General features: G+C 34.0%; 4 protein-coding genes across 6 annotated transcripts; 2 read left to right on the top strand and 2 right to left on the bottom strand.

Annotated features, from left to right (window-relative positions):
- The first annotated feature begins 1,323 nt into the window (after positions 1-1,323).
- LOC147402515 (uncharacterized) lies at positions 1,324-3,785 on the top strand. The gene is made up of 7 exons (XM_086444206.1): positions 1,324-1,513; positions 1,617-1,688; positions 2,150-2,217; positions 2,299-2,455; positions 2,981-3,061; positions 3,153-3,248; positions 3,594-3,785. Exons 1-7 carry the CDS (start codon positions 1,376-1,378, stop codon positions 3,621-3,623), a joined length of 642 nt encoding a protein of 213 aa, XP_086300332.1. The 5' UTR covers positions 1,324-1,375; the 3' UTR covers positions 3,624-3,785.
- A 925-nt stretch (positions 3,786-4,710) lies between these two features.
- LOC147402516 (calreticulin-like) lies at positions 4,711-9,005 on the bottom strand. Of its 2 annotated transcripts, XM_086444204.1 has the most exons (14): positions 8,846-9,005; positions 7,735-7,842; positions 7,417-7,609; positions 7,052-7,310; positions 6,896-6,952; positions 6,740-6,787; positions 6,554-6,640; positions 6,416-6,473; positions 6,233-6,300; positions 6,042-6,137; positions 5,908-5,955; positions 5,204-5,233; positions 5,033-5,125; positions 4,711-4,937 (listed from the first exon to the last, which is right to left on the bottom strand). In XM_086444204.1, the coding sequence occupies exons 1-14, from the start codon at positions 8,943-8,945 to the stop codon at positions 4,926-4,928; spliced, it is 1,257 nt and encodes a 418-aa protein (XP_086300330.1). In that variant the 5' UTR covers positions 8,946-9,005; the 3' UTR covers positions 4,711-4,925. The 2 variants fall into 2 exon arrangements, with proteins under 2 accessions (XP_086300330.1, XP_086300331.1); XM_086444205.1 differs by lacking the exon at positions 5,204-5,233.
- A 1,389-nt stretch (positions 9,006-10,394) lies between these two features.
- LOC147402517 (pyrophosphate-energized vacuolar membrane proton pump 1-like) lies at positions 10,395-17,977 on the bottom strand. Its single transcript, XM_086444202.1, has 8 exons — positions 17,557-17,977; positions 15,312-15,886; positions 14,434-14,813; positions 14,258-14,344; positions 12,199-12,529; positions 11,223-11,633; positions 10,861-10,920; positions 10,395-10,736 (listed from the first exon to the last, which is right to left on the bottom strand). Exons 1-8 carry the CDS (start codon positions 17,783-17,785, stop codon positions 10,530-10,532), a joined length of 2,280 nt encoding a protein of 759 aa, XP_086300328.1. The 5' UTR covers positions 17,786-17,977; the 3' UTR covers positions 10,395-10,529.
- Positions 17,978-24,936: 6,959 nt separating this feature from the next.
- LOC147402518 (zinc knuckle (CCHC-type) family protein) lies at positions 24,937-27,245 on the top strand. 2 transcript variants are annotated; one of them, XM_086444210.1, is made up of 2 exons: positions 24,937-25,086; positions 25,979-27,245. In XM_086444210.1, exon 2 carries the CDS (start codon positions 26,171-26,173, stop codon positions 26,954-26,956), a length of 786 nt encoding a protein of 261 aa, XP_086300336.1. In that variant the 5' UTR covers positions 24,937-25,086; positions 25,979-26,170; the 3' UTR covers positions 26,957-27,245. The 2 variants fall into 2 exon arrangements, with proteins under 2 accessions (XP_086300336.1, XP_086300337.1); XM_086444211.1 differs by having other exon boundaries at positions 25,015-25,086; positions 25,987-27,245.
- Positions 27,246-27,927: the final 682 nt, after the last annotated feature.

The following is a 27,927-nucleotide window of genomic DNA, read 5'->3' on the forward strand; positions in this document are numbered from 1 at the left end:
GACGGTCCCACACTTCAATGTAAAGTGGTGCGCATTTTAATATCGTTCGCACCCTTTCAAGATTTCAAATTTCAAATATCCAACGTACTTGAAATCTACTAAACACACCCCACAAATCAAATTTTAAATTTGAAGGATTTCAAAGTATAATAAAGAGACAAAAAGGGCTCTGTATAGATCGTATAAAAATATTAGCTAGACTTAGATAAGACTCAAAGTCCAAATCAACACATTAATATATTATTTAATATTGTTTTTCTTCTAAAAAATTAGTTTGACAGTTGGACTTAATGATTTTTTTCTTTATTTGATTTGAATTACTAAGTTTTTTATGTTTTAAAAATAATAATTGAATCTGATTTTGTGGATGACAACTAAGGGGATTGAACCCACTTTTGAAATCTTAGTTTGATTTTGTATGTTTTTATTATTGAATTTGAACAATTTTTATTATCAACAATAGCAATGGAATTAAAAATGAAGTTTATATTGGTGCACAAATGTATTATTATTAACTAATCAATAAAATTAAATTTCATATTTAATTTGCGAATATTGTTCTAATTTTTGAGAAACCTAGTTCTTCAATTTGGATTTTCACTTAAATTAGAAAAATCTCTTTAATCAATGAAAGGTTTGTAGGCATGGAAAAAAAAAACACTTTTTTTTTTCAAGTGAAATAAGACCACCAACTAAGCACAAATTGTTAATCACTAGACAGATAAGCCCTTGTGTATAGGCAAAGGGGTAGATAATCAAACTTTTCATGTGATTATGAAAATATTTATAAAATAAGTCGAGATTTATTATCGTTGAACCTCGTGGGGTTGATTCAATGGCAATTTTAGATCAATAAGCAATTAATACCTCATTTGGTGTGTGTGATGTTCAGGTGTTGCACGTGCCCCAGGACTAGCCCTTGGACAAGACCATGGGTTATGAACGTGGCAAGCTCAAATATGGGACCGATTTGTAGTCTACAAGGATACCCGTTATAAAAAATATAAAAAAAATTTGTCCATATGTTACATTTATTTTTATTTTTATTTTTTATAATATTTTATTTTTCATATTTTTTCCATAGATTTAATTTAGGGTTTGATATTTAATTTCATTACTTATGTGGTGTGTAATAGAAGGAGTTGGTTTGGCAATATAAGTTGTCTACAAATTTTACTCATTATGACGATAGTGTCCTATGGAGCCTTCTACAATAGCCGAGTCTTTTGTCTCAGCCAAAGAAGTTATATCTGTCATTTTCTAAAAAACAGTGGCAGTTTCGGAACTTCAACTAAAGTCATCTTTTCCTGCTTAAAAACTGGAAGCGTTTATTAAAGTCTGAGAAAAAGAAACAGAAACAGAGAGAGAGAGCGAGATGGGAGACAGAGAAGTTGTACTGTTTGTGGAGAATTTGATTTCTCCTTCAAATCTACAGTGTAGAATCTGCCATGAAGAAGAAGTTGAGAGCTATAATAGCTTAGAAGCACCGTGTGCTTGCTCTGGAACCGTAAAGGTAACCCCCCAAAAAAAACAAAACATAACAGAGCAAAAATTGGGTGCCTTTTAAATCCAACTTCGAATTCAAATTCGTGACAGTGGGATTTTTTTTTTTTTAGTTTGCACACAGAGATTGCATACAGAGGTGGTGCAACGAGAAGGGCAACACCACTTGTGAAATATGTCTACAGGTTTGTATCCAAAAGTGGAAAAAATGATCTTTGTTCTTCAATAATTATGAAGGCTTTTTGTGTTTCTATTATGACCTTTGTTTCTATCTTCTTGATCTGCTTTCTTTGCTTTTATTTTTAACTGGGTTTTGTTTCTATTTGTTTATCTGTGATTTGAACTTGATCTTGTCGTTTTCCTTCTTGAGTTTGATTAATCTGGTTAAATGGTTTCTGGGTTTTTAAAATTTCATGGTTTTGGTTAGAATCAAAATGATTTTCTCTGATTAAAGGTCTTGCTTTTCTTGGGGAAATTTGAAATTTTTCTGAGATTCTTTCATACTGGAATCTGGGTTTGGGTTTCTCTCTCTTTTTCTTTTTCTTTTTTCAATTTTCTGGGGTTCTTCTCTATTTGAATTTCAAATTTTTTACCGTTAGTACATTAAATTTCACAACTTTATTTATTGATCTCTGTTTATTTACAGGAATTTGAACCTGGGTACTCTGCACCTTCCAAAAAAGTTCAAGTTGACGATGTAGCAGTGACAATCAGGTATTAGTTCTTGAAATTCAATTAGTCCATCAAGATAGATGTTCATAAAGAAATTTCTACTAACTTTAGAGATTGAAACAGAGGAAGCTTAGAGGTTCCAAGACAAAATCAGGAGCTAAATAATCCTGGATTAATGGCGATCGTCGCTATCGACAGCCAAACAATCGAAGGTGACTATTCAGATTGCTCATATGCAGCTGAGAGAAGTGCAAATTGCTGTAGATCAGTTACTATCACTGTAAGCATTCTTGATCAAATCATCAACCTTTATATGCCTCGAGATTTGTATTTTTCAAAAATGGGCATTTTGGTGAGGGAGTCTTACTATTGAGACTTAGTTTTGTGTGACATCAGGAGTCAAAATTTTCAGTTTCAAGTTGAAGTTCACTATTTTAATACTTGGGCGTTTGAGAATGTGAATTAAACTATGAGTCTCTTATTTTAAGCTTGATTAAGTGTTTGGAAAGTTTATTTTTTTACCATTTTGGATGTTTTACTATTTTGGTAAAGTATAGACTACAGAGATAGTAAGTAAGTTTTGAGAGTCCAATTCAAACTTTCTTTCTTCTATACTTCTTCAACTATGTCACAATCCCATTATATACAAGGCTTATGTATCATTTTTTTTTTAAATAAAATAAAAATTCTAGAACATTTATGACTTTATGAATAATAATCATGGAATGAAAATAATTCAATAATCTGACTTGTTAAAAAAAAAAATTTAATTTATAATTTTTTTTTCACAAATCTCTTTATGCAGTTTATAATCCTTTTGCTTATGAGACACCTCATTTCTGTGCTCACCATTGGAACTGATCAGTACACATTCACTCTTCTTACTGTAAGTATCTAATGAATCCTACTAACCTCCATGTTTGATGATTCGATAAAAACTGTTTAATTTTTATTTATTTTTGGGAGAAATTTTGCAGTTACTTATTCTAAGAACTGGTGGAATTCTTCTCCCACTTTATATAATGATTCGAACAATTTCAGCGATCCAAAATAGTCTGCATCGGCTTTATCAGGTTAACTCCCAGATTCTTTATGAGAATTCCTTTTTGTTTTAGTTCCCAAATATGAATCACTGTTTCAAATAAAAACCCAGTTTGCAATAATGGCTATCATTTGTTAATTCTTTCGACTTGAGTAATTTAAAATTAATTACCAAACATATCTCATAGGGGAGTGGTTTCAGAGACAAAATATTGATGGAAAATAAAAACCCATTAATCCAAACTCTTCTCAAAACAGTTGGAGGAAATAATGTGCAGTTTGTAGGTTTAATCATAAATCAGTCTTTGAGTGCAAGTTTATGTCTCTTTTATCTTTAAAGAACAGTTAATCATTTTATGATTTGGTTTGTATGTTAGGAGTCTGATGATACATCCCTCCAAGAATAGGAAGATGAAGATGATGATGAAGCAGCAGCGCCATCTCTTCCGACAATTCAAATACAGTCTTTGAGGGTTTCTTTCTACGATTTTCTATTGTATAAGAGCATTGTGCTCTTCTGTTTTTTCGATCCTAAAAAGAAATATAAAATTGAGTCAATCTTATGCATCTTTTTGTCACTCCAACTCAAAAATTCTACCAATTTCATATAAGGAAAATTTTCTAAGGATCAATGGGTGGTTCTCATGCTGCAATAATCATCATTTAAAATATGCGGTTGATGGGAGATGGACCTGAGTTCAATTCCCAGGAATGGATCTTTTGCAATTCAGTTCGACGGTTGAGAGTGCCACATGACATAAGATTAAAATTTCTATCAGTCCTTCTGATTATGCTTAAAAATAAATATTTTTTTAAGATTTGAAAACTTCCTAATCATGTTTAACAAGAAATATAATCTTTTTTTAAACCCTCATCATGCTTATTTGAAAAGCTCCTGACCATTCTTTAAAAGAAATAATTTTTTTTTTTAACCCTAATCATGCTTATTTGTAAAGCTCCTGATCATTTTTAAAAAGAAACATATTTTTTAACCTCCTTACCATGCTTAAAAAGAAATCTATTTTTTTCAAATCCAAATCATGATCAATATATGAAATGACATCTCCACTATTAAAAGAGTTCTACAAGGAACTGCAAAACTGTAGAGGACCCGCTACCTCAATTCTCATCTCCTCATCTCCATCGAGTTACCCATCTTAATAAAAACTAGCAGTGAAGAATACTACACACATTGGTCTCGAGTCTTGATTGTGAAGAACATTAATAAGAGTCCTCTGGTTATATTGGTGTGAACAATTTCATTTCTAGCTAAAACTAGGATTGTATTAAATCATGAACAAAAAAGCCTTGACCCAAAACCTAAATCAAATGGTTAGGTTAAAAATTGAAGTAGAATTATAAAAGTTGGTTCACCTAATTAACATTAGGAAACAATTCAATTCTTTTTAAACTGTAAAGAAAAACTGTTAATTGCAGAAAATAATAAAAGTAATAATTGGTTAAGGTTAAGAATCCAAAATCAGTGACCAGAAATGTAATAATCTCAAGGGTTATTTATTTCTACTCAATATCATCAATGACACTAACAAAAATTTGTATCCAATAATGATTAATAAATAATAATAAAAAATTGTGTCAAACCCTAACTGGTTTTCCTAAGATAGAAAAAAATGTAGATATAAAGATGATAATGGAAAATTTTATCTTGATGAAATTGCCAGCACTAGATCGTCCCAGGGGTTCTTTCCCTACAGTTCATCCTGCAAACACAAAGTACAGGAAAGGAAAGGTTGAACTAAAAAACTAGAAAAAAGACAGTTTTGGATTTGAAAGGATTAGATAAAAGAAAACATACATGTACATCCTCATCATCACCATCTTCGTCTGCATCGGTATCAGCATTGTCTTCCACATCATCAACATCATTCTCACCATCCTCCTTGTCATCCTGGTAAGACATATTCTTTATGTTAAAATAACGGACAAATAGAATGGGAAGTAATAAAAGAGAGTATTCAAGAGTTACATCAGAATCGACTGGATCATCCTTTGGTTCCTGCAAGAAGGATCGATGATAGGAATGTAAAGTACAATACCAACAGCAACAATGTTCCAAATAGTACAGAAAATCACTAAGTAATATTCTCAACCATTTAGATATGAACGAAATGAAATACTCTGCTTCACAGCCTAAATATAATTAAGAAATGTGTTCTTCATGCCCCAACTAAAATCTCTTCTAGATTATTCGCCAACTAGAATTAATCCATCAAGCAAAATAAAGCTATTCGTCAAGTGAGGTTACACAAATTCCATGAATATCAGTCACTACGTTATAATGCAGGTGAGTACATTTTAGGCTTTGTGTACATTCTAGATGACATTTTCAAAGAATTTCTGTTGTCGCACCAACTTTTCAACATCACACACCCAACGTATAATTACACAAAAGCGTAATCTTTCTCTATTAGGATTTTAATCTCTCTCTCTCTCTCTCTCTCTTCTAGGATTTTTTCTTCTAAGAAAACTCTAGAAGAAAAAGATTGAGAGAGAGATTCGACGTTTATTTATGCTTAGTTGGTGGGTTATGTCTAACTTCATTAATTAGTTCTGCTTTTTAATCATCAATGTGATGGATATTATGCTCCATCGTATAACCAAGAGATGTTTGCAGTTCTGGTGAAAGTCTTATCAACAACTGAAAAGGGGAGAGCATTGACAAGTCAATACCTCCGCTTCTCTCTTTTTCTCTGCCTCATCAAATGCTGCCTTCTCCGCCTGCAAAATCCAAGACTTCAAAATGAATTTAACTGTAAACATTTTCAAAGGAAACCAAAACTCAGAGAAATCAAAATGCATCGTACATCCTTGTTCTTGCCCCATGTTTCTTCAACAAGCTTCTTCGCATATTCCGGATCATCACAAACTAAGACATTGTCAAACAAGGTCCCTGATTTTACCTGGAACATACACATATTTTCTTGGTAATTATTTACTTATATATGGAAAATAGTGTAGAAGAATCAGTGTAAAAAAAAGTAATGATCAAATTTACCTGCCACAACTCAATGCCCACGTATTTCAAATTGGGGTAAACATAAATTTCTGGGTCATCCTTGAATTCTGTGAAAATGCGAACAATTTAAACATTACAGCTAAGAAAACAAATTTAAAGTGTCAATGCAATAATGACAAGATAAACATGCAATTGAAATATTTATGAAGCATTTTCAAAAACCTGGGTTATCAATCATAGGTGCCTTCCATTTTCCCTTGTAGTTGGGGTTCTTTATAGTCTGCTGGTAGAAAGAAAGAAATAAGGGAACATGTGACTCCTAAATCCATTACAAATTGTTCAGATCAGAAGTAAACAAACCTTTGGTTCCCATGGCCCATTGTATTCAGGGTTGGGGATGGTTGGGGCTGTCCATTCACCATCCTCCTCCTCATCCCAGTCTTCTGGCTGTATTCATGCAAATGCCATCAAGTAAATACATTGCTTCAATGGAACTACGAGTCAAGAAACAGTAAAAGAATGGAAAAACAAATTCCGAATCAATACCTTCTTGGCATCGGGATCAACAATCTCCTTTGGAAGGTCATCATACCCCTTTGAACACAGAAAAACAGTCTAATTAGTAAAGGCATAAGAGTTCAAAGTTACAAATGGATTTGACATAAGAATGTTAGGAAGTTTCTGAAATAAGGGGATGACTACCTCCGGCTTCTTATCTTCAGGATCAGGAATATACTCCTTATCATCCCAATCTTCGGGCTGTTTATCAAAGCATAGGAGCATAGGTCAATGTCGAATTTCAAAACACAACGGGACAATAGAAAAGAAGCCGTATAAATATTGGTTAGAAGTATTTACTTTTTTGGCTTCAGGATCCTTGATTTTCTTTGGAGGGAGAATATCCCAATCGGTATATAAACTTCCAGACTTTTTCTCTACATTGTCAATAAGAATGCTGTATGTAGCATCTGGCCGAAGGATGAAAGTATACACATGAGTCAACTGGTCCGTCTCACAAGGAACATCCTTCTTAATCAAGTGGTTTGTTCCGTTGTGGGAAAGAATGGCATGGACCTTTTTGGTGCTGTACCCACAAATATCTGGTCCAAACATGATACTGCAATCCACCATATATAACTGGTTACTAAGTCAAATTTTTAAAGGGGTGGAAATATATGAAACGGAAGAAAAATCCAATATTATCAGGGAACACTATTTATTACCTATACGGGGTCTCACCGCCAAATTTCTTTTGATCAACTTCACCACTAAGCAACTTCATGTAGCCACCACCACAATCAAGCTTTTGCTCGTGCTTCACTGAGAACTGAAAAACCAAGGTCTTATCCTTGTTACTGAACTCTGGAAACGCAGCTGAAATAGCATAGAACCTGTAGTCTTCACTGGTTTGAATACCTAAACCAAAACATTTATCACCAAGAAACCAATTACTCATAGTATTTAACCAGGAATCTATTACCAAAAGACTTCTGTTAAATTGTCCTTCGTATTATGAGATGGTTGAGAGGAGAAAATAGTACCTTTGTCATTAGGATTTCCATTCCATTTACCAGAAGTATAGTTCCACTCCCCAGCCTTGTTCTCATCCTTCTTCCAATCAGATGTAATCCATCGGTTCTCCCATCCATCTTCATTTGTCGCCAATAAATAAAATTCATGAAAATAACAGAACATTCATTAAAAAACAATAATAGAAAAAGATTCGTTTAAAAATTTGCAATAAAAGAGTCACATCAAACTGTAATCAATTTACCCTCAGCACTGAACTAGAAATAGTCAATAATCTCTAAACAAGAAACTTCATTAATATCCCAAAGATGATCAATGTACGTCAACAGATTTATTTTATTTTTGAATTGAGAATAGTGGGGAAGATTGCATTGGGTGTCAATTAGCAATTTGTATTTCTTTTTCTTTTAATTTTATCCAACGTTTCAGAAAGCCATACATCATCAGATACATACTAGATACTTATTGCATCGAATGATATGTATAAGTTATGTGTTTGAATAATTATCTCCATGCTTGTAACCTAGAACACCCAAATGTAAGAGAATACAATACCATAAAAAAGAACTTTTAGATGAATTTCAAAGACAACTATCATCGCCTAATCTAAGCAAAAAAGATTACTGGGTATCCAAACGGCACGACGAACAAGTAAATAGAACAGATGCACGAAGACGGAAGCTAACCCTAATCTGATACCCAAAAATAAGCTAGATGTTTGTTATTACTTTAGTTTAAACCAAAATGTGGATTGATCGCAGCAGAGTTTAATCAACCCAGACATAAAATAAGTCCATGCGTGATTCGACTAAGAAAGATTACTAGAAAATCCACACTAAAACCTTCAAAAATACTTCAAAGAAGTCCTGATAAGATCAGAGTCCTCTCAAATGTTACGAACTCAAAATCAAATAAAAACTAAATCAGATACAGTTATCAAAATCGACAAAAACGAAAATCTTCCTAAAAAACGATCTTTCATCCATTATATCAAAATCAACATAGATAAATTCCTGAAAACTCGTGGAAACCCTAAATTTATCATATGCGCATTGAAATTGGAATAAAATGAAAAAAAAGAAAAAAGAAAAAAAAAGAGAGATTTTTGGAGATCTGCTGTACCTTCGAAGAGTTCTTCAAAGAACACTGTTGCAGAAGCGATTGAGAGAAGAGAGAGAACGATGAGACCAAGAACATTAGGGTTTTTTCCAGGAATCGCCATCGTCACCGAAAAACAGTCGAGAGAGAGATCTTCCTCTTCGATGAGAGCTACTCTGTACAGACTACAGAGTGGGTCTTATATAGGAATTCTTTTGGGTAATTTTGACATACCCCTCTGGGTTTTCCCATATTTTGAAATACACCCCAATATTTTCGAACTGATGACTAATACTTTGACTACAGTCTCGTACTAGAGACTATCTTAAAGTGACTGAAATAACCTCGTCGTCAATCTCTTCAAACAACAGCTCAGCTTCTGTTACTCAGAATAAAAGAATGTAGTCGAAGGGTATTATAGTCGGTTTAAAAATAAAGGGGTATCTCAAATATTCGTGAAAACAGGGAGGGGTTTGTTATAGTTATCCAAAGAATTTATTAAGGATTTCCCGTCTAGATGGATAAATACAAACTTACGAAAATGTCCTCTCTTTTTTTTCGACTTTTAAATTACAATTTTTAGAGATAGAGATTCATTTTTGAAAGAAAATCCTAAAAATATCTTCTCAACTGCTTCACAATCAAAGACTTCTCCCAAAATCTCGAATAGAAATTTCGACTTAGAAACATCATGGCGAGTAAAACTAGATTCAGATTCTAGAACATGAACTTAATTTCTAAAAGATGTTTTGGCAAAAATTTGTTAATATAGTCTCTCAAATTCGATTTTCAAAATCAGAATCTGAAATCCACAACAAACAATACATAACAAAAGTCCCTTTTTATAATTATTAGATGATTGTGATGGTAATCATTTTTTTTTCTCACAATCATGGTTTTAAGACTCGTCTAAGACCGAGCCGTATCATCCGAGTTTACTCGATATTTAAACTGAAGAAGACCAACTCACAAAATCACTTTTTTGACCGAGATTTAAGACTCACGTTCAATTTTTTGATTTGTCTCATGAGACCTCTCAAACGTATTGGAAAACCATCCTTGACAACACAGTATCGAGCTTGGATGAGACGAGAAGCAAAATCGAGTTTTAAAACCATGCTCACAATCAAACATCCCTCACGCAATCAAGGATTGATGTACAATTTATTGTTCGACTTTCAAGAGAATCATTTCTCGAAAAATTGATTGTTTTTTTTTTCAAAATTTTTGTCTCAACAACAAAACAGGTCTTTAACCACATTCAAAGGTGTAATAGGTGTTGAATTTATTTTGGTTAAAACCATATGTAAAAACAATCATTTTTCAAAATATGAGCTAGAAATTTTGTGGATTGAACTGATTTTTTATAAGGATGATCTCCATGATAAGAAGATCATCCTCACAACAAATCAACTCAATCCCAAACTTCTAACCCATATTTTGAAAAACCATTGTCTTACTTATGTCCCATGAACCGTCCCTTTTATATATATATTTGGGTCCTAAATGAAACAACTCTGAGATGAAGCTCTCCTCGCAATCAAACATAAGCAAGTAGCTATCACAAAGAAAAGAAACAAAACAAATGACTTCAAGAGAAGTCATCATAAGAGTAAAGATGGTTTACCAAAATTGCAACAAGTTAAGATAAAGTAAATTTTAAAACTTAAGAACACTTGTTATATACTTCTGATTTTCTGGACCATTTTCAAAGCCATTTGAAAATTAACCCCCCATGAGTTGCGAAGAATGGAGCAAACACCAATGACTCCACGGCCATAAGCTTAATCAAGATGTTGAGTGATGGGCCAGAGGTGTCCTTGAGTGGATCCCCGATAGTGTCCCCAATGACAGCAGCTTTGTGCGCGTCCGACCCCTTGGGACCCAGCATTTGTGCGTGTTCAGAAGCACCGGCCTATATAGAAATCACAAATGAAGTTTTAAACCAACCTTGAGAAATAATTCAACATAGAGTCCGGAACCAAAAATCCAAGTACAATAGGCCTTAGCATCTGAGGCTCAAGAAAGAAATAATTTACCTCTATGTATTTCTTTGCATTGTCCCAAGCACCACCGGTATTGGAGGCCGAGATGGCGACCTGCAAACAAAGAACAAGAGCCCACCAAATTTTTGGGAACCCATCAGATATGAAATAGTGTAAGCAAGAGTAGGGAGGACTACCCAAAAGAAGAATTCCATGGATCCCACCAAAACTAACATCAACGGTTACTCACAAAAGGAGTACAAAGAAAAAGAATCTTACGTAGAAAAATATGCAAAACAAGGTCGACCCAAAAGAAAAATTATAGAGCCATCCAAAGGTAAAGTGTGGTAGTGATTTGGAAAGTGATTTCAGCAAAAAAGAAATTTTAAAAACAAAACCCAAGAAACGAAGCATACCTGGACACCAGAAACAAGTGCACCAGCAAGAACCCCTGCGAGCGTTTCCACCCCAAAAAAGGTTCCAGCAATGAGTGGTGTGAGCATAACTAGTGCACCAGGTGGGATCATCTCCTTCAGAGATGCATCAGTAGAGATTTTGACACAAGTTGCATAATCTGGTTTTGCCAATCCTTCCATGAGACCAGGAATCGTATTGAACTGCCTGCGAACCTCTTCCACCATCTTGAGAGCTGCACTTCCCACACTCTTCATTGTCATGGCTGAAAACCAGTATGGAAGCATGGCTCCCACAATTAGTCCAACAAAGACCTTTGGAGTCAACACATCAACACTAGTGATGCCAGCTCTGCTCACGAAAGCGCCAAATAAAGCAAGAGAAACAAGGGCAGCTGATCCGATTGCGAAACCCTGACACATGAGATCACCATATGTCCAGAACCTTTTTAGTTGAGAAGAAAAACAAAAGACGCAATTCTTTAACTGCCTCGTGACAACTAATGATGATAGTGCCTACATCTAACAGACATGTCCATAGTGTCATGCATGGTGTCCATGTGTGTCCAAGTTATTGACTGTAAATGAGTCTTTGTGTTGTGCTTTTGTATCGAGTTTGAACCACCTTTAAACTCAGTATGATTGGCTCAAGTTTTGAGTCATCCTTCTAAAAATGGGTGAAAAGGTTAGCATCCTGTTTGAGGGAACAGGTAAAGATAGAAGGCAAGCACCAGGCCACGCCTTGTGAGCAAAGTGCATGCCTACAAGTGACCAAGCATTACCTAGCACGATCAAGTGAGAACGTGTACTTTGTAAGGTGTTCATTTATGTCTTGCCTTATAAGTTCCCATTTGAACATTAACAAACTAGCTTTTTTCATTATTTTTCCTTTTTAATTCCTTCACCCAAAACTGAAAGGTTTCTTGATCCAAATAAGTTATAAATAAAAAAATAAAAAACATGGGCAAAGAAGCATTACCTTGCCAATGGCAGCGGTGGTGTTTCCGGCAGCATCCAAAGCATCTGTTCTCTCACGGATCTTGTGGCTCATTCCAGCCATCTCTGCAATTCCGCCAGCATTGTCACTTATAGGGCCATAGGCATCAATTGCAAGCCCTGTAGCAATCGTACTGAGCATTCCCAAAGCTGCCACCGCAATTCCGTACATGGCAGCCAAGCTAAAGCTGACATAAATGGCAATAGCAATGGCGAATATTGGAATAATGACCGATTTGTATCCCAAAGCTAGCCCAAAAATGACATTTGTTGCTGCACCCGTCCTGCAAGAATCGGCCACATCCTGCACCGGACTGCAAAATTTGGCAAATTTCAATACCTAGATAATAATTTTATATTCAAGAAAAAAACCAATAGAAAACAGAGGAAAGATCCTTTAGAATAGTGTTGAACCATGGAACCACTCCAAAAGACCGATCTTTTGGAGAGGGGGAGAACTATGAATATAATAGGGTCACGGGGCTTAACTGGGGTATGACACACCTGAGAGTGGAGGAAAATATACACTCAACCCTTCTCATCAGTTGGGCTCATCTAATTAATAAGCCGTTATCCAGAAACACCATCAACTAACCCAACTGTCCAATCAACCAATTCATTTGTATGGTCAGTGAATGTAGCGGCTGCCAGCCAGCCCCATAGGGGCATGGGTCCCATCAATGGTAAGTGTCCCACCAAAGAGATTTTTTGAGCTAAAAACTGACCTTATTGGATGATCGATCTTAAACATGATATTTTTTACTCTTTCAGACACTCAGAAAAATAAAATAAAATAAAAATTGGCAATCAAGTCAGAACAAATAGATCAATTTTGACGTAGATGGTCTTCTTAGCCAATTGACAATCGACATGGGGATAATAAAAGTAACTCTGAAGAGAATGACCACCTGTAAGCATTGCTGGTGAAATACTCAGTAGTGTATCCAATAACAAGACCGGCCCACAATCCAATTGAAACACACAAAAAGAGGTACCTGAGTTTACAACAAAGGAAATAAAAATTTAGTATTACACAACATAAATGTCCTATACTGTCTAAATGACAGAAACCCAAGAAGATTACCAGTTTTTAACTTCCTTCTCAGTTCCAAAGTTGAAGAGAGTAAATTGGGATGGCAGAACAAGGAAGCTCACAATGGCAATCCCGGCTGTCATCAGGATTGTTGAGATGAGAAGTTGTCGCTTCAAGGACGGCTCAATCTGAGTTACCTTATTGATCTCAAAGAGATCGGTGGCAAAAAGTGTGGTAATTAGACAAACCAGAATTCCCACTGAGCTTATAATTAGAGGATAACACATTGCAACATAGTCATGGTTGATGCCAATTGATGATATAGATGCCACAAACAGTGCGGCGCAAGATGATTCAGCATAAGACCCAAATAGGTCCGAACCCATCCCAGCAATGTCCCCCACATTGTCACCCACATTATCTGCAATAACCTGAAATATAATATAAAAAGCAAAAAACATTACCATTATACATTACTCCTTGTAGTTCCCAAAATTTGCAAAATATGTAACTATCTTCCAAATCTTTTGTACATGCATCATCTAAACATAATTGCTTTACTATTTATGCAATTTTATATTGACTGAATGATTGTCGTATATTTAAGTAATACTAGAATACATAGGAATATACACAGATGAATGATGAACGTACGAATAAGATGTATGTGAATCTCTAGATTATGTATACACATACATCCTTTTGTGGAAGTGAATTATCCTTGGTTTCACAGAAAATTGGCTCTGTGAACCTATAAAAGAACACTAGACAGGCAGACAATTTTAACAGCATGTATGTGTATGAAAATAATTAAGTATAAATATCACAAGAAAATAAATGAACTGATTGACAACATTATAAAAATAATAATTTTAAAAAATAAAATAAAATAAAATAAAAATTGGCAATCAAGTCAGAACAAATGGATCAATTTTGACGTAGATGATCTTCTTAGCCAATTGACAAGCGACATGGGGATAATAAAAGTAACTCTGAAGAGAATGACCACCTGTAAGCATTGCTGGTGTAATACTCAGTAGTGTATCCGATAACAAGACCGGCCCACAATCCAATTGAAACACACAAAAAGAGGTACCTGAGTTTACAACAAAGGAAATAAAAATTTAGTATTACACAACATAAATGTCCTATACTGTCTAAATGACAGAAACCCAAGAAGATTACCAGTTTTTAACTTCCTTCTCAGTTCCAAAGTTGAAGAGAGTAAATTGGGATGGCAGAACAAGGAAGCTCACAATGGCAATCCCGGCTGTCATCAGAATTGTTGAGATGAGAAGTTGTCTCTTCAAGGACGGCTCAATCTGAGTTACCTTATTGATCTCAAAGAGATCGGTGGCAAAAAGTGTGGTAATTAGACAAACCAGAATTCCCACTGAGCTTATAATTAGAGGATAACACATTGCAACATAGTCATGGTTGATGCCAATGGATGATATAGATGCCACAAACAGTGCGGCGCAAGATGATTCAGCATAAGACCCAAATAGGTCCGAACCCATCCCAGCAATGTCCCCCACATTGTCACCCACATTATCTGCAATAACCTGAAATATAATATAAAAAGCAAAAAACATTACCATTATACATTACTCCTTGTAGTTCCCAAAATTTGCAAAATATGTAACTATCTTCCAAATCTTTTGTACATGCATCATCTAAACATAATTGCTTTACTATTTATGCAATTTTATATTGATTGAATGATTGTCGTATATTTAAGTAATACTAGAATACATAGGAATATACACATAGATGAATGATGAACGTACGAATAAGATGTATGTGAATCTCTAGATTATGTATACACATACATCCTTTTGTGGAAGTGAATTATCCTTGGTTTCACAGAAAATTGGCTCTGTGAACCTATAAAAGAACACTGGACAGGCGGACAATTTTAACAGCATGTATGTGTATGAAAATAATTAAGTATAAATATCACAAGAAAATAAATGAACTGATTCACAACATTATAAAAATAATAATTTTAAAAAATAAAATAAAATAAAAAAGACATAGGAAGAAAGGTGAAGGAAAATTACAGCTGGGTTTCGTGGGTCATCCTCAGGGATATTTCGTTCAACTTTTCCAACAAGATCCGCACCAACATCAGCCGCTTTTGTGTATATACCTCCACCGACTCTCCCAAATAGCGCCATTGAAGAGCCCCCAAGGCCATAACCAGTAATAGACTCATAAAGTCCCTCCCAGTCATCCCCATAGTACAATCTGAAGAGATTAATTGTAATATAAAGAACCAAGAGGCCATTGGCAGCCAAAAGAAAACCCATTACTGCACCAGACCGGAATGCTGTAATAAATGCCTTCCCAACACCCTTCCTTGCTTCCAAAGTCACTCTTGCATTAGCATAGGTTGCAATTTTCATGCCAAGGAAACCAGAGAGAACGGAAGTTAGAGCACCAAGGAGGAATGCAATTGTGGTAAAGATGGCATTGGCGAGGGCTGGTTTGCAGAGTTTCTCCGGGTTATAAGTGCAAGGTTCACTCTCGGTGCTGAAACCTCTTACTGAACCAAGGAAGAGAAAGATGATGGCTCCAAAAACAACCACGAAGACACTGAGATACTTGTATTGAGTGAACAGAAACGAAGTTGCCCCTAGAAACATGCCCCAATTATGAGAAGAGTAAGAGAATCAAAAGACATAAAAAGAAGAAACATGGAATGCTAAAAAAAATAATTAGTAAGAGCTCTCCAAATGTTGATCCATTCATCAAAAACCTTATGCCAAAATTTTGAGATCGGCTGAACATTTTTTGTTTTGTTCTCTAGTCATGTCTTTTGTTAATTCAAGTATGTTTATATCCGCTCTCACTACCTCAACCCATACATTTTTGGGTCTTCCTTCACTCTTTAGAATCTTCAAGTTATGGGGTCGTTACTAGCCTTTGTTGCATATTACCAAATCATCTCAATCAACTTTCCCTTTGGTTATCACCTATTGGGGCTACTTCTACATTTTCACGACTAACATAAATGAAACCCATCATGTGTCAAACTGAATAACCATGGGAATTAGTCTAGAAGTACCAAAAAAAAAAAAAATTGCAAGGATTACAAAGATAATGAAAAAAAAAAAAACTAGATCTTTTATGACTTACTTCTACAAGAATAACACAACAAATTATGTTGTACAACTCAAATGAAGAGGTTGGATTTGGAACACCCCAAAAAAAAAAATTTGGAAGATAAAAAAGCATCCAACTACACAGAAACCATTTAATTATTGAAAAGAGAAATGTGTCAGTCTATGAACTACACAGTTACTCTCAAAATCCAAGAATATAACACTAATCATGTAATCATATAAATTCAAAAACCATAAAGAACCAAGAGATTTACAGATTTAATACCATTATACCAAAAACCATATAAGAAGACAAGAAAACATAATAAATAATTTTAACCCAAAAAGAACATATGTTTTAAGAGTTTTTTGGGAAAATGGTCAACCCAAAAAGAACATGTGTTTAAGAACATATATTTATTTTTGGGCCTAAAAATGGTGACCCAAGCATATCCTTTATCACTCAATAACCACTGGTGGCAACCATAAAGAACTGATACCTATCAAAAAGACACAAATCCATAAAAATAAATAAGCAAATAATTTATTACTGAGTAATATATTAGTCTGATAAATAATTAAAACCTTTAAACCAGTAATCTCTAACATAAACAATTCAACAACCCTCATCCCCACTAAAACACCAATAGAAAAACATCACGCGAGTTTAAATAATAATTATTAAGGACTGCTTCGATCAATCTTTTGTGCCAAGAGAATATGTTTTCTTTGGATTTGATCCAAACAGACCTTTAATTTATAATTATAATTGCAAAAAAATAAGATAAAATAAAAAATCTAACCCAACACACACACACAAAAGCAAACAAAATACAGGGAAAAAAGAAATCTTTTTTCCATAAACTTGAAACACACACACACACCCAAAAAAAAAAAAAGCAAACAAAATACAGGGAAAAAAGAAATCTTTTTTCCATAAACTTGAAACACACACACACACCCAAAAAAAAAAGAAAGCAAACAAAATACAGGGAAAAAAAGATATCTTTTTTTCCATAAACTTGAAGAAAAAAAAAACAAACAAACACAAACACACACAAAATAAGCTAACAAAATACAGGGAAAAAAATATATATTTTTTCCATAAACTTGAAACATAAACACACACACACAGAGGAAACAAAATACAGAGGAAGAAAAAAGATTTTTTTTTTTTTTTGTATAAAATGTAAAAACACACCAATAGATATGGCTGTTTGAATCTCTGCACATTTGATGACTACTTCAGGACCATCAACACTCTCTTCTTCGTCATCAATCAACCTATCAGTATACCCATTGTCCGCACCAGTGTCCAATGAAACCCTGACCTTTGAAACCAAAAACCACTGTAAAAGAGCAAACCCAATCCCAATTACGGCAGCCAAAGGTATCACAATCTGTGTTACAGTTTCCCCAATCAAACCCATCTCTCAAACCCACTTCAGAAATGATTTCTACAGTTTGTTTGCACCAAAACCACTTGATGGTTTGAAATACTGCTTCTGCAACTAGAAAAAGAGACACCTTTCTTCTATAAAGAAGTCTATCTAGAGAGGTGGCGTGGCATGGAGAGAGAGAAGTAGAGAAACATTTAAACTAACTTCCCTTCTGATGTTTTTTGGTTTTTGTCTTTTTTTTTTCTTCTCATACTTATCATGTTTTTGTTTGAAAAGAATTATTAGGTAATTTCGACATACCCCTCAGGGTTTTGGTGAATATTACTAATACCCTTCATTTATGACATGCCCCCTTGACCGTGGTCTTCTATAAGAGGTTAAGAAGAATGTCGGAAATAACCTTTTTTCAAACTCTTAACTAAATTTTTGAGAACCTTAGGTCATTTTGCCTTGGGATATGCATGACCAAAAATCTATTTTCTTGTGTTTCCTAAGGTAAATGATCTACACGATTCTATGATGGGGCGTAGGGGGTGTGTATGTCATCGGGGAGTGTCATATTATCACGACTCAACTTTTTATTTATATAATAATCCTTGATTATTATTTTTATCTATACCAATCTAATATTATTTAGAATATGTTCTAAGAGCACACGTTAAAGTGCAATAAATACACTTAGGAAATTATAAATTTTATATAAAAAATCTTTTTTATCAAAATACCCCGTATGCTAATTTTTAAAGTGTGTTTATTACACTTTAATGTATACCTTAATAAGATCATATTATTTATTGAATAATGCTAAAGTGACCTCAAGATTGGACTTCACATCGCACACTTGACATAAAAGTGTATGGAATCGAGAATGCTTTTTTTGAGATACAAGTAAAAAAGCATCTATGATTTCCATCCACTTTGACATCAAAATGTGCGATATGAGGTCCAATCTTGAGCTCACTCATCACGACTTTTACTGATCCAAGTTGCATTAGTTTCTTGTGGGACTTGAGTATGAATTTGACATTTTCCAAACAAATGTCCAGGAATTCTTCTAGGTTTAAGTTTGACAAGTATTATAATTATGTTTCAAGCAATGACTTTGAAAGTCTTTAATTAAATAATAAATGTTTTATTTATGTGTATACATGTAATATAAAATTGACACGTGTCATTTGATATTTTGATTTTCCATGATAATCGTTACCCACTCTTAAACATATAATCAAGTTAAACCAATTTCATCAGCTGAATTTCACTTATGGCATGAAATCTTAACAAAACGTAAGGTTTGGATCATTGAATCATGAAATCATATGTTGCAACCGGATGCATTGGATCTCTTCTCATTATTCTATGTAGTCTTCATTAACACGTATCTTCTGATCACATTCACCACGTAATCTATCCCAACCAACTTTTGGAGTCTTCAGTCTTAGAGGAATAAAATCAAAAAATTATAATCTCAAACCATGTTTGAATAACAGCGTCAAACGTACGGAAGAGATATGACAAAGATTTCTAGGGATCTGTAATTAAAAACAAAACCGTCTAAAGTCAGAAAAATTCGACCCGATCAACATATTCTATCAATGGGTGCGTTAGGACCAACTATTTAACGGGTCCCACACAGAAGTTCCTTGGGCCGAAAATCAAAACTGTTGGCCATCTTTTTTTATTTTTAAATCATCTTTATAGTTTTTATATATATAAAAACTCATAGGTAAGTTTTTAATTTTGAAGAGAAATATTATGGGAGACCGATTCAATGGTTGGGTCTAATAAATTACATGTATTTCTTGCATTCAGATTTGGTGTTTTTCCAACAATGTATATATTATTATATTATAGTTGTACCAAAGAGAATGCACTGGTAATGGATGCATTGTCTAATAATAATAATAATAAATAAATAAATAAAAATTATAGAATATAAGACGGAGTCAGGATTTTCTTGTAGAGGAGTTCAACTCTAGTTGCCATGAAGATTAGTGGGTTTGAGGAGAAAATTCAAATATTTTTTATTGAAATTAAAAAAGGGCATTTACGTCATTTTTCATTAGTCTATGAGAGAAGACCTAAGTCAAGGAGCGATGTTATGTGTGGAGGTGGGGCAAATAGTTTCTTAATACAAAGGCAAAGTCAAAATATAATGAAGAAATCGTAAATTTTAAATAAAATAGTGAGGGCACTTGCCCCCACTGTAAATCTGCCCTTGATAGAATAATTATAATACTCATTATTAACTAACTTTATTGGTAAGGTCTTTAGTAATGATATCATAGATTTGGGTTAACAATGAGCTATCAAAAATATATTTATCGATAAAAAAGAAATACAGAACTATACTACAACTCAATGATAGTCATGATTAGCCTTACAACATTTTATAAAGATTTTTTTTTTTTTTTTTTTTTTGATAACAGGGTATCCTGGTAGATAATGGTTTGACCCGTATTTGGACTTTACTTAGTCCATAGACATGGTCTTGTCCAATGACTAGTCTAGAGGCACGTGCAAGTGCAACACTAGCACATTACACCCATCAGGTAAGTAAGGGTGTATTATGAGGAATTATGTTCATACTAGATATCGAACTCAAGACCTACGGGCATTAACCTCTGATCGGTTTAAAATTGTCATTGAGCTAACCCTACGACATTATTTTTGTAAAGTAATTGAACAATGAAAATCATTAACTTGTAAATATGCAAAAATATCTAAAAATAATAATTAAAAATTTTCATTAGACAATGATGATCGACCAGTTTATACTAAAAGACAAGATAATAATATTATTTTTCGAGATATTTTGAAAAAATTCATTGTTATAGAGATTGCTAATGCCATATGAAACTTTAGACGTTAACAACCCCTTTACATAGATAATAATTATATATTTGATTAAAAAGTTTAGTGTTTGTTGTAAAGATCTAGATGAAAACTATCAGATCAAAAGTAAAATTAGGTAAAATATAAAGAGTGTTAATAATCTGACTTAGGCACGTGGCAACTCAATCGACTTACCTGACGTGATAAGCTTGAGAGCCATAGATGTACTCTCCTCGAGATACAAAATTACGATTTCTCATAAAAAAGTGTAGTTTGTATCCCAAGAAAAACATATCTACAATTTTCGAACCTATCACCCTCAGGTAAGTCGATCGAGTACCACATGCCTAAGTCAAATTATCACGACTCAAATATAAATAGAGTTACTCTTACCATGTCAACTGTGTGTAATTACTTGGTGATTTACATAAGAATTGGTGTGGCATTATAAAGTTGATGTGACAATGGCAACTCTCTATAAATATCTTCCATATGAATTGATAGCCTTTGTTGCATGAATGGCACTTTTATCGTTTTACGAATTTAGATATTTGGGAGAGAATATAATAAGAGAAATCGCATAAGATGAAGCCAAGATAGGAATTATAGGATGAAAAGAAGATGGCATCTACCTGTTTTCAAGCAAATTGGATAAGAAGATAAACACTGTTTGGTCCACGTTGGATTGTATATGAGTTATAATTACTTCACGTGACAAGAATCTAACGTGTCTTTTTTAATCCTACGTGGCAAGAGAATTTTATGAAAAAATAAATAAAAAAGTTATAGAAAGTAGATAGAAGCACGTTTTTGCCAATATTAGAGTTGAGATGCCTATAAGTTTTCAAATCGACTGTACACCATTTGCTATAGATTAATGAAAAATAATATAAATACCCCATTTTCAAGTCATAATAAAAAAAATCCTTCATTTGTTTATAAAAAAATTAGCATATTTAGAGGTTTCAACCTCCATTATTTTTAGAGTCATGATAATATGACTATCCCATGTGAAATACTCAATTGACTAAATTGTGTATCCCGAGGAGAATAGATCTACGATTTTCAAACTTGTCATGTCAGGGTAGTTAATTGAGTTTGCCAAGTGGGATAGTCAGATTATCACGATTCTTATTTTTAATTTAATTGAACATCATCTTGTAGGAGTAATTTTTGTGATTTATCTCGAGATACTAAAAATTCATTGATTATCCTCGAGATCTCAATCTAAATCTAGATCATATACCCACAAATTATACAAGTAAGAGAAACGTATAAAACAGATAAAGAATATAATAGTTTTTTATGTGATTTGACAAAAGTATTTACATTCATAGGTTCAAGGAGACATTTCACTATAATATGTATCCCTGTTAAATGAATATCCCCTTTACATGATGGCCTCGAGATACACCTCTCCCAAATCCATTTTTTTTTCTCATTTTTTACAATGATTTTTAGTATTTTAAATATAAAAAACCTTAAAATTAGAAAAAAAAAAAAAATCATAACCTTAATCATATTACAATTTTCATTTTTACTCATATCCTAATAATAATATAAAGTAGAAGAATTCTCTCAATTTGACATTTTTTTTCTAAATAGATAGAATTCCACCCAAATAATGTCACATGTTTGTCTCAAGATTCCTATTGATTGGTGCAAAATGAACGATCTAGATGATAGGGGATTTTTATCCCTTTACAATCATCGTCTTAACCATTTTAGAAAAACTCCTGATTCCACCATCTTTTACTTCAAAAATTATATTTTATTTTTAAAATTTGAAGGTTTAAGTAGATGGAGTCTTAAGGTTAAATAAAATGGTAATTTTTTTTTTTTTTAACCTAAGAGGTTTTAATGACCAGTTTTGGAAAAATAATCAAGCTAAGATTTAGATTATCGATTGAAGATGAGGGTGTTTGAGTCATTTTTCATTTGTCCTATTTGAGAAGAACATGTCAAGAAGCATGTCATATGTTTGAAAAGAGAGGGGTATCCAAATATTGACTAAAACATTTATTGGTACGACTAAATTACACTAAAAATATGAGCAAACATGTTAATAAAGTTACTATTTATTACATAATGTTTAATGTACCATGAGTTTTGAAATGAGAGAATGTTTTAATCTATCTCCCATCATCTCTTATAGCTTGGAAGATGGTAGTAGATTATGTATTCCACCTTACTCTATTGAACGTTCTCTCTCCATTTTTTCACTTGAAGGCTTTTATTGTTCTCATTTTCGTGTCATTTCGATAACATTTGAGGTGTGCTACCGCATTTGTGAAATCTTAACCCACAAATTCAAGACATTCACCAACATTCTCAAAAGATTTAAGTTTTGGAGTTATCTACAGTCTTAACCGAGTAAGAGGTTTCTTGTTCTTGTGGATAAGAATTCATTTATTGGGTATATTCACATTTGTAATCGAAGAGTATTGTTATCTTGATGTTTGAATCCTTTTAACTTTGTCTAAAAAATTCTTTCATAACATTACTATTCATTTAGGTTGTCTTTGGATTGAGAGAAATGGAGAGAAGAGAAGATAAGGGAAGAGAAAATAAATGAGTTTTTCTCCATTTCTCTTGTTTGGATTGTTAGGTGGGGAGAGAAGAAAAAAAAGAATTGGAGAGAAAAAATGTGAGTTTTCTTTTATCAAAAAGTGGAGAGAAGAGAAGAGAAATGAAGATAAAGCCCTTTTAAAATATTTTATAATTCCAACTCTGCCCCTAGATCGCTTTTTTAAGGTATGTTAAAATTATAAAGTTGTCCCAAGTTCTCTCTTATCAATCCAAACATGATGGAGAGAAATTGAATTTCTCTTGTCTTAATGAATTTATCTTCTCTCCACTTCTCTCAATCCAAGCATAGCCTTAGGGGAAGTTTTTTTATTGGATTGGGTCCCATAGTTTTTTCCTTCCCAAAAGATTCCCCACGTAAAATTCGTGATATTCCTTATACATAATTTGATTATGTTGATTGTGCTAAAGTCATCTAGAGAATACCATCAGCACCATCAATAGCTATTTGTGTAAATTGAAAATATAAAATCTAATAAGTTTATTGGTGCCCATTAATGGCAATTTTACAAATAAATGGTATATACAAATTTTGAGAGGAAAAGAAGGTGCATCATTGTTCTTGGTACCCATATCTCACATCTAACTGAGAACTAACAAAGAAATATCATGGATCTTTTAGATTAAATTGGGAAATCATGAACATACTTTAGCACAAAACTTTATGGTTAGGATAAACATGGAGAATGGTATATATATAGGTGTGTTTGTGGGAAGCATTCGGAGGCCCTAAAGAGAGCTAAACATTGTGCCAAACATTTTTCAAAATAGGGAATAGAAGCTTCGGAATGAAGAGATCATCCTTACCAAAAATCTGTTTATTCCGAAACTTGTAATAAACCTAGTTTACAAGTTGAAGAATCTTGTATCGTTCGATTTTCGTAAATCAATTTTGATGGGGTTAGAAGTTTCAGAATGAGCTGATTTTTTACGAGGGTGATCTCCTCATCATAGAGATCATCCTCACAAAAAATCAGCCCATTCTAAAATTTCTAATCCATACATTTAAAAAATGTTTGGCACAATGTTTGGTTCTCTTTAGGACCTCTGAACATCATCTTATATACAAAGGTTGAGTTATTTTGACAAAATCCTATACAACATTCTAGACAAAAATTTGTCTTATATGAATAAAAAGTTCCGGAATGAGCTGATTTTTTGTGAGGATGATCTTTATAGAGATGCAAATTATCCTCACAAAAAATCAGTCAATTCTTAAACTTCTAACCCCATGAAAAATGGTTACAAACTAATGGTAAAAAAATTGACAATTCACTATTCTTCAATTAATAAACTAAGGTTAGAAATTTCAGAATTTGCTAATTTTTTGTGAGGATGATTTTCTCACCATAGAGATCATCCTCACAAAAAATCATCCCATTCTGAAACTTTTAGCCCATATAAAATAAAATACTTTATCTAGAATATTGTATAGAATTTTGTCCAAAGAAACAAATTATGATTCTTTACACATTGCCATGTCAGCACAGTATTGAACCCAATATCGAAAGAAGTCAACGCAAATGCAAATGAGGAGATCAGAAGGCCAATTACATATGAATTGCGGTGGAGCTCGCAAAAGTTGGTGTGGCAATAGAATCTCTCATGTTAATTTCGTTTCATATCTGTGATCACTGGTCATATCCAAATAGCCATGGAGTCGGGTTCTGATCCGGTGTTTCAATAATGGGAAAACGGGGCTCCTAAAAGAGACTGGTATAATAGGGGCGGGTCCTTTTGGTTATAGGTTAATCGGGTGCCCGATATCCGTTTCCGTAGGTCCAAAGTCAAACCACGTTTTCGATTAGTAGATTGCTCTTTTAAATTTTATTAATGTTCTCTCGTCCATCGTTGCTCTTCGATCAAGGATTTCTAGGGTTCCTGTCTCCTGAGAGCAACCCACCGATCTCACGGTATGACTTTTTCTTTCATGATTTAATAGAGTTCATCAGTTTCAATCTTGTTGTTGATTTCGTCGGGTTTAAATCGTTTTTGACGATGTAAAAATTCTCAAGTCACCCACTCGATTCTAAAAGGAACTGCTCGATTAGGTATTAAAGTTTGTTAATCTTCAGAGTTCCAACAATGAAGGAGCTTTTGATTGTTTTTTTAATGGATAGGGTTCTTGTTTACTGAAACTTCAGTTTGTTTGCATTTTAGGATTTAGGATATTTTTCGAAATTAGGGTTCATGGAACTGAGGATTGAAGTCGGTTAGGCATGAAATTTTGGGGTAGGGCTTTTTTCATGTGAAATTAGGGCTTGGATTGAAATAAAAGGTTTTTGGTAAGTTAGCTTTTCTTGATGAAATCGAACATTTTCGATTTTGGCTGGGAACTACGGTTTGCTGGTTGTAAATCTGTGGCTTTTGATGACTTCTCTGATAGATGAAAGTCTAGGGTTTATGTTTTTATTTTGTTCTTTTTGATGAGTGGGAATTTTTCATTGTGACCTGTGAAGAAGCTTCTGGTTTTGATCGAGGTTGGGTTCTTTAGTTCCTTGACTTTAGATTTTGGAGTCTTTGTCTTTAGAAAGCTTTTAAATATCTTGAACTTGGATTTTTTTTCTCTTCCTGGATTTCTTTATCCAAAAAAAGTTATAATTTTGATTTGTTGGCATTTGGATCTGACCTGAAATTTTTTGTCAGTTTTGCATGTTTTGCTTCCTTCTACGAAGATAATATGTTAGCATTTCACCTCAAATATGCTTTTGTTGTTTTTTTCCAGTCTTGGTAGATATTTCCTGCTATGGCTAGTGTACTTCAGGCATTGAATTAAAATTTGATCCGTGTGTTTTTTGTATGTAGGAATGCAGATATTCTGATCCTGAAGTGCTGAGACTGGGGATTGGTTTTGGAATTATAGGTTTTTGTTCAGAGTGAATTATTTACGGGTTTTATTTTTTGAAGGACCGGGATTGAATTACCCCTCATTTGTAAACTTGGTTTTTTTATTTTGCACCCATAAAAAAAACCTAGTTACTCATTCTCAATTAGAAGATGTCGAGTAAGAAAGAAGAGAAAGGTCAGGTTGCAGCCGATAGAATCAAGGCTGCAGCCTTGACAGCTGCGAAGGGTCTCAGTCGTGCTCAGGCTGAAAGAGCGGCTGCAGCTGCAGCCCGAAATGTGAATGCGTATGGGCAGAAGGAAGAAGGACCTAGCCGTTGGCAAGAAAGGAAAGAAGCCAAGCGTCAGATGTACTTGATGAGTACTGAAAAGGCAGTTAAATTGGGTGAAAGAAAAGATCCTAAGACCTCAATGTCTTCCATTGGTGGGTCATCTTCACAATGCCAGAAGTGTTTCCAGCCTGGGCATTGGACGTATGAATGCAAGAATGAACGGGTATACATTTCACGACCTTCACGTACCCAACAACTCAAAAATCCTAAATTGAAGATGAAGTTATCTGTCTCTTATGAATTGGATAACCCGGATATTCCAAATGCCGAGAAAGATGAAAGGGTTAGTAAGAAAAGCAAGAGGAAGCATCGGGCAAAATCTGATTCGGGGAGTGAGAATAGTGAAGCTTCTGTTTTTGAGACTGATAGTGGGTCGTCTTCAGTGACAGGGTCAGATTCGGGGGAGAGTAGCTCAAGTTACAGTTCATCATCAGATTCGGAGGAAGAGTGGAGGAGGAGAAGGAAGAAGAAACAGAAGAAGAGGAGGCACCGGAAGTACAGCTCAACATCAGATTCCTCTGATTCTGATTCTGATTCAGCTTCAGATTCTGAATCAGATGATAAGGGCAGTCGGAGGAAGAGCAGAAGGCATAGCAGGAGGCGTTAGGAGAGGCGGCCATAAGGGAAGGAAGATATGATGCATGGTGTTCTGGTAGTCATTTTCATTTAGTATTGTAGTTTTGTGTTCACTTCTTCAAATCTTTAACTACCTTGGATATTCTCTACTATGTTTATCCTATAAGTTTTCAGTAGGACCTACTTGAATTTGGTATTGTGGCTTGTTGTACATTAAGAACTACAATAAGTTCATCTGATGTTCTTTTTTAGATATGTTTGGAATGCAACTTAAGAACTACAGGTAATGAATTTTACTAGTCTTGCTTTGGTTAAGTAAATATGGCAGTAAAGCCATCTGTGATTGTTTAGTTTCATCTTTGCCATTGTTGGTTTGGTCCTATGCTGTTTAATGCAACCTTTCTCAAAGCTTTGAGTTTGGTTGTTTAACAGATTTGAGTAGCTTTAATGATTCTGTAGGTTTTTTTCCCTATATCATTCTGAGTGTCATACAATGTTTTTTATGGAATTTGTGTTTCATGTGGAAGCAAATAGCAACTTCAAAGCTAAAGCCATATCCTAGGCCAGATAAAAAAACACATGTGTGTTTTGTTGATCTCCTAATTGATTGATCAAACTGAGATTGCTAGTTGGTTCCAGATATGCACCTTGCGGTATTAGGTTTCCTTGTTTAAAATGAAGATTGAAAATCAAATGGATGGAGGTAAGAAGACAAGTATGTAGGAAGACGCATTGATCGATGATCAGTCAATGTAGTGAGTTGTAGTTTTTAGATGGCAAAACCATTTTTTTAACTGTATGTGAAAATTACTTTTTTCCTATTTTAGTATAAACATGAATCTTAATTCAGTGACAGACCAGAACCCAATTTTAGCAGGTTTGGATCCATCCATCTAGACTCAGATTCATGACAGGTTGCTGATGGTGTAATTTTGGTGGATAAACATGCACGGGCAGTGTCTAGAGGGGATGAAGGTATGGCGCTGCTGCAACCCAAACTGC

The sequence above is a fragment of the Akebia trifoliata genome, chromosome 5, assembly GCF_017979445.1.
Source record: "Akebia trifoliata isolate Shusen 1 chromosome 5, ASM1797944v1, whole genome shotgun sequence".
Lineage (NCBI taxonomy): Eukaryota > Viridiplantae > Streptophyta > Magnoliopsida > Ranunculales > Lardizabalaceae > Akebia > Akebia trifoliata.

Bases quoted from the DNA above. Each gene is read 5' to 3' on its own strand.
- LOC147402515 (XM_086444206.1), top strand. From the start codon at position 1,376: ATGGGAGACAGAGAAGTTGTACTGTTTGTGGAGAATTTGATTTCTCCT. The intron at 1,514-1,616 runs GTAACCCCCCAA...TTTTTTTTTTAG, and splicing joins CTTGCTCTGGAACCGTAAAG to TTTGCACACAGAGATTGCAT. The intron at 1,689-2,149 runs GTTTGTATCCAA...GTTTATTTACAG, and splicing joins CTTGTGAAATATGTCTACAG to GAATTTGAACCTGGGTACTC.
- LOC147402516 (XM_086444204.1), bottom strand. From the start codon at position 8,945: ATGGCGATTCCTGGAAAAAACCCTAATGTTCTTGGTCTCATCGTTCTC. The intron at 7,843-8,845 runs GTACAGCAGATC...CGACAAATGAAG, and splicing joins CTTTGAAGAACTCTTCGAAG to ATGGATGGGAGAACCGATGG. The intron at 6,953-7,051 runs GTAAATACTTCT...TTTGATAAACAG, and splicing joins AGGATCCTGAAGCCAAAAAA to CCCGAAGATTGGGATGATAA.
- LOC147402517 (XM_086444202.1), bottom strand. From the start codon at position 17,785: ATGGGTTTGATTGGGGAAACTGTAACACAGATTGTGATACCTTTGGCT. The intron at 11,634-12,198 runs GTAATGCTTCTT...CTCATGTGTCAG, and splicing joins CCACCGCTGCCATTGGCAAG to GGTTTCGCAATCGGATCAGC. The intron at 10,737-10,860 runs GTAAATTATTTC...ATTTCTATATAG, and splicing joins ATGCAAAGAAATACATAGAG to GCCGGTGCTTCTGAACACGC.
- LOC147402518 (XM_086444210.1), top strand. From the start codon at position 26,171: ATGTCGAGTAAGAAAGAAGAGAAAGGTCAGGTTGCAGCCGATAGAATC.